The following is an 18,786-nucleotide window of genomic DNA, read 5'->3' as shown; positions in this document are numbered from 1 at the left end:
CTCACCCGTGGAGACTCCAACCCTGTGCCTTTCAAGTTAGGAGATAATTTGTGGAAAGTTGCCTAATTACATTTACTTTAATCCCAATTCTTATTTTAAGGTCTCTTCTACAAAATGACCTCTTCATTTTAAACTTAGGGACACCCTGCCCTTCTCTCCTTCATATTCTCTATCTCTCCCTTTGTTTCTTTTTCCCTCTTCAATAATACACCATACTACTTCTCACCAATAAAGGTGCTGTATTGTGACCAAGGACATGTTTCTATGCCATGTTGTTATTGGTTGAGGCAGGGTGCAAAGTTTACCCAAGGTAGTTTAGTAGTTAGTAGTAGTAGTAGTAGGAGGAGGAGGAGGAGGAGCAGTAATACATTACGCAAGGCACAGACCTGACTCTTGATATTCTTGCTGAGCTTGCTATATTCCAAATTAGATAATTGGATAGGATGAGAAGCTGTGAGATCTAGTCAGTCACCTGGTTTCATACATTGCTCAACAGACATGAGACTAGTTCCTATACATATGCAGGTATAGGAAAACAGATAGTATGTATAGGGGTTAGCACTATCTGGCTTCAGGCATCCACTGTGGGTCTTGGAACTGGTAAGTGGGACTGCTGGGTATTTTGAGTGTCTCCATATGCCCAGACTGGCAAGGCACTGGGGTCAGGTTAGGGAGCAAGACTGGTTCTTTCCCTCAAGGAATTTAATATTCTGCATGTGATTTTCTTTTTTTCTTTCCTATTAAACTTTCAAAGAAATTTTAAAGCACTTTGAAAATCATCAGTTTTTCTCTCTTGTACCTAACCAGCCTCTCAGAAAGAAGCCTCTACTTAGATTTAAAAAGAGCAAATGATAGAATATACTGTTTCTGCACCAAAGGATTGATTTGAATTGCTCTGTAATGTACTCAAATTGGTGTGCCATTGTGTGCCCAGGACACTTTTCTGGTTGACAAGAAGTAATAGTTTACTAAATAGTATGTGTTGAACATTTGCTAAAGTCTTATTTTAGCACTCTTATTTTAGCTAATAGCATACAACCATATATAATATCAGTGTTAGCTAGCTCATTGAAGACTGTGGATTTCAGATCCCACGTCCTATCGTTGCCTCACTGGTGTCTGTTAGTCACCGTCCAGCCATGGCGATTGTATCCCCTGAAAAGAAAATTGTGGAGGTGTTATGTCATTTGAACCTGAAAAGAGCATAAATGCCACATTACCCGAAGCAGAAGCCGGAAAGCTGACATGGTGTGTCTAAGGCTGCTGTCTCCTTTAGTGAGAAAATCACCTGGGACTAGAACAGGACGGAGCTGAATTCAAGATTCCACTCCGACATGTACCAGCCTTTCTTTCTCTTGGCCTAAAATAGGCACTGTAACTTCTCTGTGTCGATTTCATTACCTGTTAAAGTAACAAAACAAGGTTTAACTTACAAGAAAAGACAGAATGAAAGCAATGATATTTACTGCCTACTTTTTTTGTCAACTTCCATTTCTGATAGACTTACAAAAATGGATGCTTCTGAAGTATACTGCACCCTAAAAAAGTAAGTGGTCGCATGGTGGTTGCTGTTTTGCAGCTGAAGTGAGAAGGGTTTATATATCATTCAACTGCCTTCTGGGTAAACATTGTTTCTATTGTCAATGTCAGAAAGGTCAAAATCTCTAGACAATTTCTATGAGAGTTTATTTGATCCAAACTGACAACATATGCCAGGGTGCACGGTCTCAATGCTCTGCAGAATAACAGTTTTGCAGATTCTTTTATGCAGTAAAGAAGGGATATAAGGAAAAAAATGCAGAAGGCTAGGCAGAGACTGGATTACAAGGTAGTTAACAGGATTAGGTGCTCTCTTGAGGGCTAACACCCACTTGGAGGGGAATTACTTCTGGAATTTCAAAGGCGTCTTAACTTAGATGCACAAGAACAAAGGACAGGGTTGACTTAAAGCCTTTCACTAAACCTTTCACTAGAGAAGTTATAGGCCTGCCCTGGCCGGTATCGCTCAGTTGGTTGGGTGTGGTCCGATAAACCAAACGTTTGCAGGTTCAATTCCCAGTGAGGGAAAAATGCCCTGGTTGTTGGCTGGATCCCAGGGAGGGGGCATGCAGGAAGCAGCCCATTCATATTCCACTCTCACATCAATGTTTCTCTCTCTCTTTCCTTCCTCTCCCTCTAAAAATTAATTAGAGTATATGATCAGATCACCCTGTGAAGTTCATTTCCATCCACACTGTGATATATTGCAGGATCAGAGAACAGCCATCTTACAAGTGAAATTTTGTCATAAATCCCTTTGCAAGTTGGGAATTTCCTGACTCAATGACCATTCTTTGCTTTGAGCCTGAAGCTACAGAATATAGGGCTTGTGACTAAGTTGGCCCCTGGATGTCACATGGGGACAGTGGTGCAGAAGAGTACGTCTTCGCTGTTCCACTGAATTTGTGTGAGATGGCACAGGTGCAACTATATCATTGCTTATTCCTATAGAGTCTTGGATGAAATAGTTTAATCTTTATGTCAGCAACTCAGTATCTGCCCTTTGCATCTTATGTTGTCATAGATGATATAACTTGAGAAGAAATAAAAATATCACCTGTCTGTGTAATTTCATTTCTCCTTAAATATACTTTCTATGACTTTTCTGTGAAATGGGGAAAGCTAGCTAAGGGGTGAGAACCAAGTGTCCAGTGTCAAAGGCGCCGAGGTTGCTGGCCTCTGACCCTAGGTCATTGTTTACCAGAATTGAAGTCCTGAAAGAGGGTCTAAGGTCAAAGAAAGGAGAGCGAGCCCATGACAAGCCATCAGTTAAGAGTTAAGATTGAAAATCACACATGAGTTACAGGTTCAAAGCATAGGGGTGGAGGAACTGGGGAAGTCTAGATATAAGAAGCAAAATAGCAGAAAGTATGACATGGTCAGTGAATCTCAAACTTTAGGGAGCGTCGCAAGCACCTGGCAGGCTAATAAAACAAGTAGCTCTGGACTCCACCTGTAGCATCCTTGCTTCTATAGGTCTTGGTAGAGCCTGAAAATTTGCATTTCTAACAAGCTCCCAGGTGATGCTAAGGATGCTGGTCTGGGGACCACATTTTGAGAAGGGTGGTTCTAGATGAATTCCAGAGACAAGTGACAGTGCTGGCGGTGGCTCTTCACAAGCTCCTGGAATACTCTGCTGGGTGAGCTTAGTTTGCTTAAATGTTGGAGACAGGACAGGTAGAGATAGCATCTTGACTTTTTTTTTTTCATTTTAATTGTGTTTTTTTTTAAATAAAAAAAATCAAATGAACAACTCAGTTTTTGATGATACAAACCTCCTTCTGTATTAAAATGCAAAATAACTTACATTTTTGGCATGTAAACATAGAAACTCTATGAAAAATGATATATATCGTGTTTTTGTAGTTATACAGATAGTACAGTGCTCTGTTTAGAAGTGTACCTTCTGGCCCTAGCCAGCTTGGCTCAGTGGACAGAGGGTCAGCCTGCAGACCAAAGGGTCCTGGTTTGATTCCAGTGAAGGGCACATACCTCAGTTGCAGGCTCCTCCCTGGCCCGGGCCATGGTCAGGGTGCTTGCAGGAGGCAACCAATTGATGTGTTTCTCTCACATGGATATTTCTCTCTGTCTTTCCCTCACTCTTCCCTTCTCTCTAAAAAAACCAATGGAAAAATATTCTTGGGTGAGGATTAAAAAAAAAGTGTGTGTTCTGAAGATAAACTTCCTAGGGTCAAATCTTTTTTTTTTTTTCTCCCTGCTTTAATTTAAAATATTATCCCTGATATATTTATTAATTTTTTTAAAAATCTTTATTGTTGAAAGTATTATATATGTCCCCCCTTTTCCCCTTTGACCTCTTCTAGCCTGCCCCAACCCCTGCCACAGGCCTTCACCACCCTATTGTGGGTGTCCACCAGGTTATGCATACATGCATACAAGTTCTTTGATTGACCCCTTCCCCTCCATCCCCCCACTCTCTTTCTCCCTGCCTTCCCTCTGAGATTCCTCAGTCTGTTCCATGCTTCTATGTCTCTGGATCTGTTTGATTCTACTACTAGCTTTGTGACCTGAGGTCACAAGTTTCTTAAACTGCTGGAGATTCCTTTGTAAAATTCTGATATTATGGATCACATGGGTTGTTGTGAGGATTAAATAAAGTAAGGTATTTAAACTTTTTATGGCGTGCCTGGCACATAATAATTGCTCCATAAATGTTTGCTATTATTGGAACACCAGAGTAAATACCTTCATTTAGAAATGAAACTTTGTGTATAATACTTGGTGGCGATCTCAGGTTTAATTTGTAGGTTTCTCTGTGTTTCTATATTTCGTTATAACCCTCCAGCTAAGAATAGCACTAAGTTGACATGAAGTTATCAATTATATTTAAACAATGTGACTCAAAAGTCGAAGTGGATTACAGAGAGCAAAGAATCTAAAAGTCTCTAGCAAATTTCAGACTAAGAAGGAAGAACACCTTCTATATATATAGTAGTTCAGAGCATCAGCTCTGGGACCAATTGCCCGGATTTGTATTCTGGCTCCACACTTCACTGACTCTATGACCGTGAGTAAACTACTTGACATCTCTCTGCCTCAGGCTCTTCATCTGTCAAATGGTGATAATAAACTCAGCAAGTTTATTGATTTGTTTGTTTATTTTATTGTTGACAGTATTACAGGTGTCCCCTATCTTTCCCCGCTTGGTCCCCCTCCACCCAGCCCTGCCCACTATTCTCTGTGTCTGTGGGCTACCCATAGATATATGTAACTTCTTTAATTAATCTCTCCCAGTCCCTCTCGTGCCTCTCCCCTCTGAGATCTGAAGTATATATGGTCTCTCTCTCTCTTTCTCTCTCTCTCTCTCTCACACACACACACACACAAGGTCATGTTTAATAGAGTTTAGATGCTGTAACTGAAATATGCAAAGTGCTTAGAAAAATGCCTTGCACAAAATAAGCAATATAAAAGTGTTTACTGTTGGTCTCTAGCTTGTATATATGTAGATTTTGGGAGTGTTTTGTTTTGAAGGGAAAATAAATCAGAAATTAGATTTTTTTAATTTTTTTGGCCTCAAGTTCAATACTGCAATATAGGTCTGTGGTAACTTCAAGTTTTTCTTAATAAAACTACAGCTTTCTTAAAAATATAATTGGTGTTTCATTTAAAAGCAGAGTTAGTACTCTTACGATAGTCTCTAGTCTTTCATAATGTTCTAGAAAAAAAGAAGTCCCTTTTCTACTGGCAGAAATCTCTATGACAGCACATATGAAGGATACTCACTGTGTCATTGACAAGCTCTGTGGTCTTCTGTGTGTTGATACCATTGACCTCTCTGTCCTTGAAATGGCCTCTTTCTGGGCAACTTGACATAGACATGGCACTGCTGTGGGTCCCCTGCCTGCCTCCCAGACATTGCTTCTCTGATTTTCCAGGCAATTCTTTTGTCATCTGACCCACCCCCACCCCCCCACCTCGACATGTGTGCCAGCACGCATGCCTTAGCCTCCTTTCTGCAGACACTTCCTCGGGACCCCCTGCCCCAAAGGCTTCCCCTTTCCTCTCTAAGCAGAGACCTCATCTGTTCTATTCTCCCACATTAAGTCCAGCGTTACACTCCCAGAAGCCTGCTAAAGCTGCCACTTGAATTTCTCACTGCCACACTGAAACCAGACTTCCATTTCTTCAAAAATGTTTACCCTACCCATTCTGCTGTGTGTTAGGGTTACCACGCTGGGCGTAGGCCTTTGCATCAGCATGTTGCTCCTGTCTCTTGATTTATTTTTTTTTTTCTGATCTGGACTTACTGCTACCTGCCATTCTAGGTCAGAACCTTGTTCTTCAGCAACTACACAGTTTCCCCCATCCAAGATTTCACTTTCTACAGCTTCAGTTAACCAAGGTCAACTAGGGTCCTAAAATATTAATTCCAGAAATATACAATTCATGTTTTACATTGCACACCATCCTGAGGAGTGTGATGAAGGTTCAAGATTCCCACATCATCCCACCCAGGATGTGACTCATCCCTTTGTCAAGTTCTCCGCACAGTAGATCCTCCCCACCCATAGTCAGGGAGCAGCCTTCTTGGTTATTAGATCAACTGTGAGTATCACAGTGCTGTTGTTCAAGTCACCCTTATTTTACTTAATGATGACCCCAAAGTGCAAGATTGGTGATGCTGGCAATTCGGATATGCCAAAGAGAAGACACAAGGTTCTTTCTTTAAGTGAGTTAATAAGGAAAGAAGTTGTATCCTGAGGTTGCTAAGGTCTACAGTAAGAACCAATCTTACCTGTGAAACTATAAGAAGGAAAAATAAATTTGTGCTAATTTTGCTAGTGTACCCTAAACTGTAAAAGTTATGGCCACAGTATGTGACAAGTACTTAAGATAGAGAAGGCATTAAATTTATGGGTGGAAGATATGTTCTGATTGATGGCAATGTGGTGCACCAGAAAGCAATGAGTCTACAAGAAGACTTTAGCAAGGGATCCTCTGAAACCAGTGACCACATTCACATAACTTTATTTTAATATATTTGAATTGATTTGAGAGAGAGAGAGAGAGAGAGAGAGAGAGAGAGAGAGAGAAAATCATTGATCGGCTGCCTCCTGCACACCCTGAAACCCGGGCATGTGCCCTGATGGGGAATTGAATACTGGTTCATAAGTTGATGCTCAACTACTGAGCCACACTGACCAGGCCACATAACTTTTATTAGGGTGTATTGTTACAATTATTTTGTTTTATTAGTAGTTATTGTTCATCTCTCACTGTGCCTATTTATAAATTAAACATTACCATAGGTTTGTGTGTATAGGAAAACACAGAGTATATACAGAGTTGTGGACTATCCTCTGTTTCAGGCATCTGCTGGGGGTGCTGTGTCCCCTGCAGATCAGGGGGACTGCTGTGCCTCCTAGGAGATGGTCCCACGGCAGGTGCTTGCCTTCAGGTGCTCTCCTTCCAGGTGCTCTCCTGCAGGTCATTTTCCACAGCACCGACAGGCTGATAACCTTCCCTTCCACTAGCCTTTTACCCTTTCCAGAACTTTCCTGTTCCCACCTCTATAAAGTGCAGGTACATTTGTCTTTCAAATCTTTCTGGAGTTTGCCTTTAAAGTATGTTTCCACCCCAACCCCCCAATATGAACCGTTGGAATGTGCCGCGCACACACCTTGTACTCACCATGCTAGCCCTGTAGCTCCCCCTGCTCTGATAAGTATGCATCAACTTTGCTTTTCAGGTCTTCAAAGACAACTGCTCTCTAAACATTCTTAAATTATATTTGAATCTAACATAGTCTCTGGAACAGTAAAAATATAAAATTACATGAATGTAAAAAAACAACAAAGAAACAAACAAACAAACACTATTACCCCTGAATGAGACCAAAGAGAAAATATGCTACTCAGTCTTCTTATTTTACAAATGAGGAATCTGAACACCTGAGATGGGTTATTTAAAAATTTAACAGTTATATACTCAGATTTGTGGTTGCCTTCTATTCATGGCACATGGTAGCCATTGCTATTTACATTGTTGATATAAAGTTTTATCTAGAATAGATTTGCTTTTGACTAGAAATATTAATTTAGAGAAATTATAACTAAATAATAGTACTGAGGATAAGAAAATACGGCAAAAGTGTGAAAGTAATAAGAGATAGAAGGATTGAAAATATCGCAATGCATTGATTAGAGTTTGTGCTTAATAAATGATTGTTGACTGGCTCGTTGAAAGCTCACACCTGTCTCCCTACTCCCTACCTAACAGTCTTCACCCACTTACAGCAGACAAGTACTTTTCATGGCTACATTTTCAGCATAAGGTCAAAGGAAGAGAAGAGTAACAGGTCAGCTGGCAAAACTGTTTCTGGCCCTGTAGGCTTCCTTTAACTTTAACTGAGCTCCCTGGAGGTGGTGCCTGCGGAGCCAGTGCCCTAGTCTGCAGACAGGAGTGTTGACTTCCTTTTGCCACCTTGCTCTTCCTAGAACTCTCTTTCCCACACAAAGTTTAACTGGGCAAGTTCAACTCTACAAACAGCATGAGTAAAGAAAGTGAAGTGGAAATTCCCATATGCACAGGAATATTTGTAAAACGGAGAGAAGACTACATTCCGCATGCTGACTCATTGTTCACATGCCTTCTCTTATTTTGGAAACTTTAAGAGCTACCCTCAGCAGCCCAACCTCTGAGTGGTTTCCGCCATCACTTTAGACCTTCCTGACCAGGCTCACTGAATTACAGGCCCCCAAGTGAACTCTCTGCGGAGAAACAGAAATAGGCTGTGGCTGGAGTCTGCTTATAGAGGGGCCTAAAAAGCCGAAATCTAAAGCGCAAAGAACTCTGGATACTGGGAGAAATGAAAAATGGATCCACTATGCAATGTAATTCTGATACAAGCTACCTAGAGTTAGGTCGGGTTTCACAGGTTAAGGGCAAGTCCCTGCAAGACTGCACTTCAGACACCAGCTGCAGGTTTGGTGGTCCCCAGGCTACCCACACTTCCGACCAGCTGGCTACAAATTCAGCCTTTCCCACAGCCCCTCAGGTTTGAGAATTTGCTAGTGGTGATGTAAGAAGTCCAAACCTGTAGATAACTTCTTAAAAATGTTTTGATTGATAATAGAGAAATAGGAAGGGAGAGGGAGAGAGAAACATCTATCTCTGTGGGCTGCCTCCTACACACCCCCTACTGGGAATCAATCCCACAACCCTGGCATGTGCCCTGACAGGGACTCTAACCTGTGACCTCTCTGAGCCACACCTGCTAGAGCCTGTGGAGAATTTTTATAAGAGTTTATTTGAGCCAAACTGAAGACACATGCTGGGGAGCAAGCTCTCAAATGTTCCAGAGAATAACAGTTTTGCAGCTTCTTTTATGCATTTGAAATTAAGGGAGGAATTTAAGGAAGACTCTATGGAGTCGGGGGAAAGCAAGAAGGGGTGGTGAATTACAGATTATAGAATAGTTAACAGGATTATGTGCTTTTTGCAGCTGGTCATGGTTTATTTCAAAAGTGTGTTAACCTAGATACACAGAAACAATGGACAGGCCTTGCTTAAGGCAAATATAAACTTCTGACTAAAAAGTTATATGCCTGGGGCCTGACTACCCACCATGACCTGCCCAGTTAAGAATCTATGATCATGTCACCCTGTGAGGTCAATTTCCATAGAACCCCCTCTTTTTTTCATTCACACTAGAACAACTCTTTGAATTTAAGAAAGTACCGTAGTTAAAATTACAATTTTACTACAAAATGTACAAATCAGAACCAGCCAAGTAAAGAGGCACATATGACAAGCAAGTCTGGGAGGGTCCCAAGCATGAGGCTTTTGTTCCTCAGGACAGATCGCCTTCCCAGCACATCAATGTGCATCACCAACCAAGATGCTTACCCAAGCCCCAGGGACCAGAATCTTTCCGGGGCTTCATTCTGTAGGCAGGATTCATTGAATCACAAGCAATGTGATTAAACTCACTCCCCAATGCTCCTTCGCTTCAGGCTGATATCCAGGCTCAGAGCTCATGTTGGTCTTTCTGTTGAGGCCAGCACCCATCCTGAAACTACTTAGGGGTTCCAGGTATATCAACTCATTAGCATAATGTGGTCCCAGGGGAGTACCATGAAAAAGAACACTTCTATTACTTGCAAAATTCTAAGGGTTTAGAAGTTCCCTTTCAGGAACTCAGGACAAAGACCAAACAAAAATGCTATTAAACAAACAACACACAGAAAATAGAAGATGAATTGGATCTATTTAAGCCATGAAAAACTAACACAAAAAAACATATTATTTTTATGATGGAGAAACCACAGACAAATGTCACTTGAATGTAAAATGAGGGTCATTAAACATCATTAGATCTTTAAAATGTGTTTTTCACTCACGGGTTCATTTATACAGCATTATTTATTGAGTGTCTACCTCCTATGCTAGTCAATGAAGGTATACCAGTACACTGCCCCTGTTTAAAAAATAATAATTTTATTTGTATTACATTAAAAAGAGGAAGGATGGTGCTGAGGGGTGGGAGTGGCTGGGGAGAGGTCAATAGGGGCGGAGGGAAGGAGACATATGTAATATTAAACGATAAAGAATTTAAATTAAAAACATAAAAAAGAGGGAGAATGAAGAAGTTGAAATTATTTGCTTGTTTTAACTACAATCAAAATGAACCTGAGTTCTGGGATAATCATTAATTTTTCCTTGTCAAATATGATGTTAAGAGAGCCCCTCAAATACAAAGCATTTGCCGTCAAGTCTATATCGGAGAGGAATTTTGGGAAGTGGGGGGTTATAGGAGAAATGTATATGTTGTTTGTTTCACCAGAAGGCTACTACCATTTGGTCTTCTGTTTTTAAACAAAATCAAGAAGTGCTTTGCAATGCGATGTTTTTTAAACTGTTCTTTTTTTGCTTTCCTGTAATTGGAGCAACATACTAATTTCTACAAGTTGTGACTACTAACAGAGAGCAATCACCTCACAGACTTGTACCGGAGAGACGAAACCATCCAGGTGACAGGCAATGGCCACGTGCAGAGTCCCCGCTTCCCAAACAGCTACCCCAGGAACCTGCTTCTGACATGGCGGCTCCATTCCCAGGAGAAAACAAGGATACAGCTAGCCTTTGACAATCAGTTTGGATTAGAGGAAGCAGAAAATGATATCTGTAGGTAAGTGGAGAAAAATGTTCAGTTTACAGAACTCTTTCAAGGTGAAAAATAAAAGATGAATTGAAAAGCATCACATCAAACTCCCCTTTTGGGCTCTTTGGACCTGCTCAAGATGCACCACTTCTTTCTCAAAAAGCCTTATGTCAAACTACAGCGGGAAGGCCAGGGAGGGGAGGGGGGGTGGGTAAGAGATCAACCAAAGGACTTGTATGCATGCATATAAGCATAACCAATGGGCACAAGACACTGGGGGGTATGGGAGGCTAGGGGAAGGTCAAGGGGAGAAAAAAAAGGAGACATATATAATACTCTTTGTAATACTTTAAGCAATAAAATAATTTTTTAAAAAAGCCTATGTCAGTCTTAACGGACAAAATAAACTGGGGCATGGACGGTGCTGTGGAGGGGTCTAAGTAGCCTCACTTTCACACCTGTCAGAGCCCGGCTGCATGGCCCCAGCCCCCAGAGAAGGCAGGAGTCTGCTACTACAACAGCCTCTGCGAGTAGATGGATGCATCCCATAACCCTACATCACCTGCAGCCAAGGCTTGTGGCTCTGGGCCAAGTCAGCCTTGGGCTCAAGGAGTGTGTACCCTACTTGGCTCCAGGAACTAATCAGACTATGTAACCTCTGCACAGTAACAGTTCCCGCAGCACTGGGAGAGGGTGACGGTGAGGACCTACGATGTCAGGCCCTTACCCTGACATCATAGTTTTAAGGTCTCAGGCGTGTGTAAGAAGGAAGAGGTGGCAACCCCAGGGACTGTGCGCTCCTCATGGTCTGTTTCTTGTAGTTTCTGAGTCAGCATTAGAAGATAAAACCATGGCTGATAATCTCCCTTTTTTGGAATATTTATCAGACAAAGCCCTGGCTATTGTTTTGTTTTTTTTGAATTGTCTGCTCCACAGCATCTTATTCACTTAATTAGCATATATAAGACTCCGGGAGGATTTTTCTCTTTTCTGTACTTAACTGTGCACACTTATTCTGCATTGCCAATGAACTACTGAGCTGCTAAATCCTTCCAGCAGGTTTATTTTTCTTTGAATAATAAAAAGAGGGAGCCTCAAATTTGGCTGTCCTTTGTTGCATGTTTATTATGTTGACAGTTTTTTATTATGTTGCTATGTTTTTCAAGAATAATAGCAGTGACTGTGACTTTTTAGGACCATAGAGGGTACTGTATGTCCGAAAACAGATTCAAATACCTGCCAGAAGGGCCAGTCAGTAGTTACAAGGAGGATAAACTAGAGCAGATCTTGTTTCTTTTCAACCTTGAAATAAAGAACTAATTTTCTGCACTGGAAAAATAAAAACAGTTTATGAGAAACACACACACACACACACACACACACACACACACACACACGCCACTATTGAAAGATTATTAAAGGTGATGACACGGAAGGAGAAAGCCAGGTTTCTATTACTGAACAGGGATTTTGGTTCTGGTAGTGAGTGAGCTCTTTTGGCATCCTGGCCTCTAAAACAGAATAAGAGAAAGCTAGAATGGTTAGCTTTTTGGCCCTCCATCAAATCTAGTTGCTCCTCAAAATGTATGGAGAAGTAGAGGAATAAGAGGTGGACAGGGGCGAGAAGAAGGGAAAGACACAGTTCAGAGACTCTCCGCAGTGCTCCCTAAGAAACATGGTGGTGCTCTCTTGACATCAGATCCGGAGCAGATGTTACACTGCTGATGTGTCCTCAAAAAACAAGAACGACCTATTGCCATCTTAACAAAGTTTCCAGTAAACGCCTGCTTTGAGCAGTAAATATGATTTACACATATTGTATATAAAATGAAATGCAATTGGTTTTCTACCCTCTAGTCCCAAGCCTCCTTGACGTTTACACTGTATTATTTTATTGCTTGAAATAATTCGTTGCTAGTTCTTTTCACTTGCCAAGCACCGTATAAAATTTAAGTAACTAGTTTACACAGTGCCCAAGAGTTAACCAGCTGGGAAAATCATATAAACCTTCTTATTCTGCTCATAACGTAACTGAGGCAAAGGACATAGGCTCTCATAAATCACTGCCAACAAAATTAAGTCAGCATGCTGTTGTATTTGCCTCCTCCTTAGGCTATTCTGCCCAACCAATAAGAGCTCTGAGGTGCATGGGTATGGCCGTATGGCCGTAAAGCCATATTAGATTTCCTTTATATTTAGATGTGGTGTTTCTCATGCTGATTCCTTTTGGCAATTGTGACAAATATAATATATATATATATATATATATATATATATATATATATATATATATATATATATATATATATAAATGTTTAACAGGTTTATGCTGTCACGGGAAAGGGACCAGGACCGATGGGGGTCTGCCCTGGCACAGTATGGAATGTGTAGGTTCTTAACTCCATGCAGGAAAGATTTCATGATATGAGTCCAGGTGATTTTGAGAGTAAGTTTATTAAACTGGGGACAGTGAATAAAGGAAGGGCTTAAGATACAAGAGGCAAGATCAGAGCAGCAGGAGTGAGCCGAGGTGGAGCTGCCTTGACCTTTGGAAATGTGAGGAGGAGTTGAGCCTAGGCATGGCTGCCTTGGCCTTTAGAAGGAAAGTCAGAGAGGTAGAAGTGAGCCAGCTGGGCTGCAGGGGCTCAGAAAACAAGTTACCCAGGCAAAAGGAGAGCCTTTGGAGACAGGTTCAGGGGTTAGTCAGGGACAAGCTGCCACTTTCTTGTTGCTCCTCTTGTGGCAAGTCTCCTGGGAACCTTTAGAGTTTAGAAAAAGAAAGCGAAGATACATGCCTGAGGAAAGAATGGGGGTGGGGGGCCCGGGTGTGCTCCAGGGAGAGCGCTCATTGTGTCCTTTGTCTTAGGGTTTTTATTTGTTTCTAAAGGCAGGAATTTTAGGGGAGGTCTCAGGGGAGGAGCTCAATAGAATATTCAGCTGCCTCCTAGGTGTGTCCTTTGATATGCTGATGCATCAAAATGAGCTCATAGAGGGATTAGGGCAGTGATTCCCAAAGTGGGCGCTACCGCCCCCTGGCGGGCGCTGCAGCGATGGGGGGGGGGCATGATGGCCACAGGTGCATTTGTTTTAACTTTTTTTGTATTACCTTTCTATTCTGAGTTCAATAAATAGCTTCATAATTTCAAACTTCAATGTTTCTAATTTACACCTTTCTTTACTATATTTTACGAAAGAGGTAGAAACATTAATACATATATCTTTCTGTTTAATTGCTATTAAAATTTAAAAAAATTAATTTCCAGGGGGCGCTGAGTAATATTTTTTCTGGAAAGGGGGCGGTAGGCCAAATAAGTTTGGGAACCACTGGATTAGGGTCATTATCTGGTCAGTTTCGCCTTCAAAGAATGTCACCCAAGGGGGGCCAGGACTGAGGTGAGCCTGCCCCCTGCATGGTCTGGAATGTGGAAGCCATTTACTCCTAAGTGTTTTTGGTGAGGGAAGATAATACCTCTTGATTTATTATCTGGCTGTAAACTGCCAGCCATTTAACTATCTGCCTCAGTTTCCCCAGGCCATTTGCCCAGGAATTTTCCTAGGTCTTACTCACCGGCTTCAATGTCACTGTTCACTGTGAATGTAAATCATTTGCATTGAGAAGTCATTCGGGGAGAGGTGGAGGGGAGGAGTGAGACACTGATGCCCAGAACCAAAAGGCAAACAGCTCATCAGGTACAATGCTCCAAGATGTTGAGTGTCTGGAAATAGTATAAAACGGTCCTTAGAAGATGTCAACTCTGTCACTGAAGATGTCCTATTATGTGAGGGAAAGGTGGGATGGAATGGAGGGACCTCGAGAATCAAATGGTTGTATGGAATGTCTAAAGAGGTTCAATCCTGGCACCCCATGTTTCTCTGACCAACGCCAAAAAGGAACCTATGGTCTTAGGCTCATTCACCTCCTGGTTTGACCAGCCCAGATATTTACAGTATTGATTAGCACACATCCTTACCCAAGTCATATGATTTTCATTATGATAAAAGTCATATTTTATTATATTAGCCTTTCAAAAGACAGTGTCCCAAAAGAAAAATGTGATTTCTGTTGTGCAATGAAATGCTGGTTCTGTATGCTGTACAGCTACAGATTAGTTCCTTTTTAAAGAAAGTACTGAGTGTGGTTAATTAATTCAAAGTGGGATTTGACTGAAAATCTTTATATAGCAAATATTTGACCGTATAATTAGGGCAACATCTTCCCAAATATGATGATAGATTATAGTTATTAGTTTTTCCAGGAAAACCTTATAAGCCAGATGCTCAGAATATAGCCCGTTTTGATTATTAATGATTTGAGAACAGTCATGGCTAAATGTGTATAAAGGTTCTCTCAGAACAGATTGTGGAAGTTTGTATTTAGAAAACTTAATCCAAAAACTAGCTTTGACTTTAACATATCTGTAGGTTATAATTTTTATTCCATCTAGTAGGTAATAAGAAATCACAGATGTTTCAAAGTCTACTTTAATAAAAATTTGTTTCTTTTTGTGAAATTGATACTAGATATGATTTTGTGGAAGTGGAAGATGTATCTGAAACCAGTACCATTATTAGAGGACGATGGTGTGGACACAAGGAAGTTCCTCCAAGGATAACATCAAGAACAAACCAAATTAAAATAACATTTAAGTCAGATGACTACTTTGTGGCTAAACCTGGATTCAAGATTTATTATTCTGTTGTGGTAAGTAGCTTAGCCATGCTGTGATTAAAAGAAGACACTGATTTCATGAAGTATAGGGGTCATTTTCTATGACTAAGCACAGTGCTATGAGGGTGAAGGAATTTCATCAATTCCCTTTGGTGTACTTTGTTCCTACCGATAGCCAAAATGGTAAAGCCATTTTTAGTAAAGAATACCATTTTGGATCTATTAAGTCAACTCTTGGGCCCAAACATTTTAAACACACACACACACACACACACACACACACACACACACACACACACAACATAGAGAATAGAAAAAGTAAAATGGTTTCTAGTAAAGCATATACTATATTACCTTTGATTCAATTGATGCAAGATAAATGTATAGCCAGATAGAAGGTGACAGTTGAGCCTCTTTGATTTGAAAGTTGTCTATGTATTCTGATCACATAAAAGGGCCCTAATGACTTTAGTGTAAATTATCACTCAAATTTGGGAAGGGTCTGTGTTATAATCATACAGCCTTAGAGGTAGCAAGCATCCTAAAGATCATGAGGTGTATTCAGGACCCACGAGTTGGATTCTTGTCTACTACACCCATGCTTATTTGTGGTATCTCCTCTACTCAAACACCTCAGTAGTCACTTCCAGCTTTCAGTGGTTCTGACTGTTAGAAAATGTTTAATGTTTTATCAAACCAAAATTGACATTGTAGTTAGTTCTACTTGTTGGGCCACACAGTCACAGCCACTTCTTCAGTTAATTAGTCATTCATAAAACAATGTAAAGTTCCTGCTTGTTGTTAGACACTCTCATAGGTATAGTAGATACAAAGGTAAGCAGGACAGACAGGTTATTGACCTCTTGGAACTTATAGTTTTATAAATATAACAATTAACAGCCCTGGTCAGTATGGCTCAGTTGGTTGGAGTGTCATCCCTTACATGGAAGGGTTGCAGGTTTGATCCCCAGTCGGGGCACATGTTTCTCTTTCACGTCAATGTTTCTATCTCCCTTTCTCTCCCTCTAAAATCAATAAGCATATCGTTGGGTGAAGATTTTTTTAAAAGGGGGGTAACAAATGAGAATGATGCATATTAAGACAGAAGTACTGGGCCGAAACCAGTTTGGCTCAGTGGATAGAGCATCGGCTTGCGGACTGAGAGATCCCAGGTTCGATTCTGGTCAAGGGCATGTACCTTGGTTGCGGGCACATCCCCAGTAGGAGATATGCAGGAGGCAGCTGATCGATGTTTCTCTCTCATCGATGTTTCTGACTCTCTATCTCTCTCCCTTCCTCTCTGTAAAAAATCAATAAAATATATATATAAAAAAAAAGACAGAAGTACTGGGTGTGATAGGTCAAGTCCAGGAGACAGCAGAATAATTTTGCCTATATATTATCTTAAATATTCCTGAATCCTTTAACTGTGCATAGTATGTTGTCTTTTGTTCTCTCAGCAACATTTTTCACTCCCATTCAGTTTGTTTCCATCCCCTTTCAAAATGCAGATGGCAAAATAGACCACAGTACTATATATTGAATGAATTTGTAGGGGTTTTCCTCTTATGAGTTAAATTTAGAATAGAAACAAATCTTGCTTTTTGTAAACTAAAGGGTTTTTTTTGTTTTGTTTTGCATTATTGGGAATCATTGAATACTAAATGAATTCTACATCAGAACATTGTAAGTGAAGGAAATAGCATGTGGAAACACTGTTCCAGTTTTAATTTGAAAATAATCCATCAAGCATGATTTACATTATTGCAAACTCAGGCAGTGCTGCTCAGCATTAATATTGAAGGGTGAGCCTTTGGTCTCTACATCTCTTTGCCTTTTAAGGTGTTCATTGACGCATGTGTTCTCAATTGTTCATGGAAAAAACTGGCTTGGCGTGTGATGGATAGGCTTAATGAAGGGCCTTCCCAACCCCCTTATTTTCAAGCACTATTAGTGTGAGTATACTTTTTATGAAGCTTTGGTTGTGACTAAGTTGAATGGTCCATAAATCAGTTAGAAACACCCCACCACTAATACAATGTCTTTAAGGAGAAGTAATATCTTTTTATAGAAAAGGAAGTACAAGCATGACTTTAGGGAAGGGTGAGTACGCCTGTTTGAGGAGTTTTGCAGTGTGATGGAGGCTCATCACTCATCTCCTAGCCAGTGTGCAGTGGAATTTTGTGCAGTCTCTGTGGTTTGAATGAAAACTATTCGGCGTCACTCCACTCACTCACTCATTCACCTCCACCAGTAGCTACATTCAATTATGTTTTTTAGATATGTTGATAGTATAAAATTTTTGTGCATTTCTCTACTGGACACTTTGTCTGCACTGATTGAGAATAATCTCAGGCTCTCTTTCCACTCCTGATAGGCTTCTGGCACAAAACATGATCAGTTAGAGTCCACGCGCTTTAGTGGCTGAATTCCAAGAGGTAGAATGAGCTTAATCTTCAGGTGTGTATAGACTCCAGATCTATGTGATTTTTTTTTTTTATTAAACTCATTTGAGTCTTGCTCTGCAAGGACAGAAGGTCAATTATGGCTTGGCCAATGTATTGGGAAGATCATTTTGTTCCTGTTTAAATTTTCTTGGAGAGAAAATAAAGCAGAGTTTATTAACTCAAATGTATAGAGTCTAGGCTTAAAACACAAAATGGGCGAAGTGTAAATTGACAGTACAGAGTGGGATTAAAAATGGCAGGTCTTCTTTAAGTCTGTAAATAATGACTTGTAGAATGTATTGAAGGTCCATAAAACCTCTGGAAGTCTAGGGATTAGAGGCAGCTGTTATGCAACTGCAGGCTTAAAGAGTGGTAGGTGCTAGGGAAATTGAACCTTAGAATAGCTTTTCAGAAGTCAAGTGCTCTTGAAAAATGGCAAGTGGCTATTTGGATCAGGCAAGATCAGCTCCATTGGAAACTCTTGCCTCTTCCTTGCCTCAGTGACTCTCCATGGGCAAGGACTTCTGACACTGCAGGTTATAGGCGTTTAGGGACACAAGGGCCTCTTACACAAAAGTCACATCTACATGGTCCATGCTTATAATGTTTCTGGAATATCAAGTCCAGTTTTTAGCCAATTTTTCATCAACTTTTCAGTCTAGGAAGACATAGATAATATCAAAATCACTTATTTTTGGTTGAGAATGATTCTTGTATTACAACTAGAGACCTGGTGCACGGATCCATGTACTAGTGGGGTCCCTCAGCCTGGCCTGCACCCTGTCGCAATCCAGGACCCCTCGGGGGATGTCGGACTGCCGGTTTCTGCTGAGGGATGTAGTAGTGGGCAAAGTGGCAGGCAGCCTGGGAGCAGCCAGGGCTTGGGCACTGCACTGCTCCTGCTCATCCCAGCCCTGCTGCACCTACTGCCACAGCCCCACCGCTCAGTAGCACAGCCGGCCTCAGAGGTGGGAGAGGCTCCAGACGCCGCAGCTGTGCTCACC

The 18,786-nt window shown here is 41.0% G+C and overlaps 1 protein-coding gene across 2 annotated transcripts in view; it reads left to right on the top strand.

The window, feature by feature from the left end:
• The window catches only part of PDGFD (platelet derived growth factor D), a 224,786-nt gene that overhangs the window by 134,299 nt on the left and 71,701 nt on the right, over positions 1-18,786 (top strand). The window contains exons 2-3 of one of the 2 annotated variants that reach the window (XM_036324423.1): positions 10,507-10,693; positions 15,188-15,368. In XM_036324423.1, the coding sequence (XP_036180316.1) occupies positions 10,507-10,693; positions 15,188-15,368 (368 nt within the window). Of the gene's footprint in view, positions 1-10,488; positions 10,694-15,187; positions 15,369-18,786 lie in introns of both variants that reach the window. The other variant, XM_036324422.1, reaches the window with a different exon arrangement.

The sequence above is a fragment of the Myotis myotis genome, unplaced genomic scaffold (genome assembly GCF_014108235.1).
Source record: "Myotis myotis isolate mMyoMyo1 unplaced genomic scaffold, mMyoMyo1.p scaffold_m19_p_10, whole genome shotgun sequence".
Taxonomy (NCBI): Eukaryota; Metazoa; Chordata; class Mammalia; order Chiroptera; family Vespertilionidae; genus Myotis; species Myotis myotis.
This window is presented reverse-complemented; position numbering and strand designations above follow the sequence as displayed.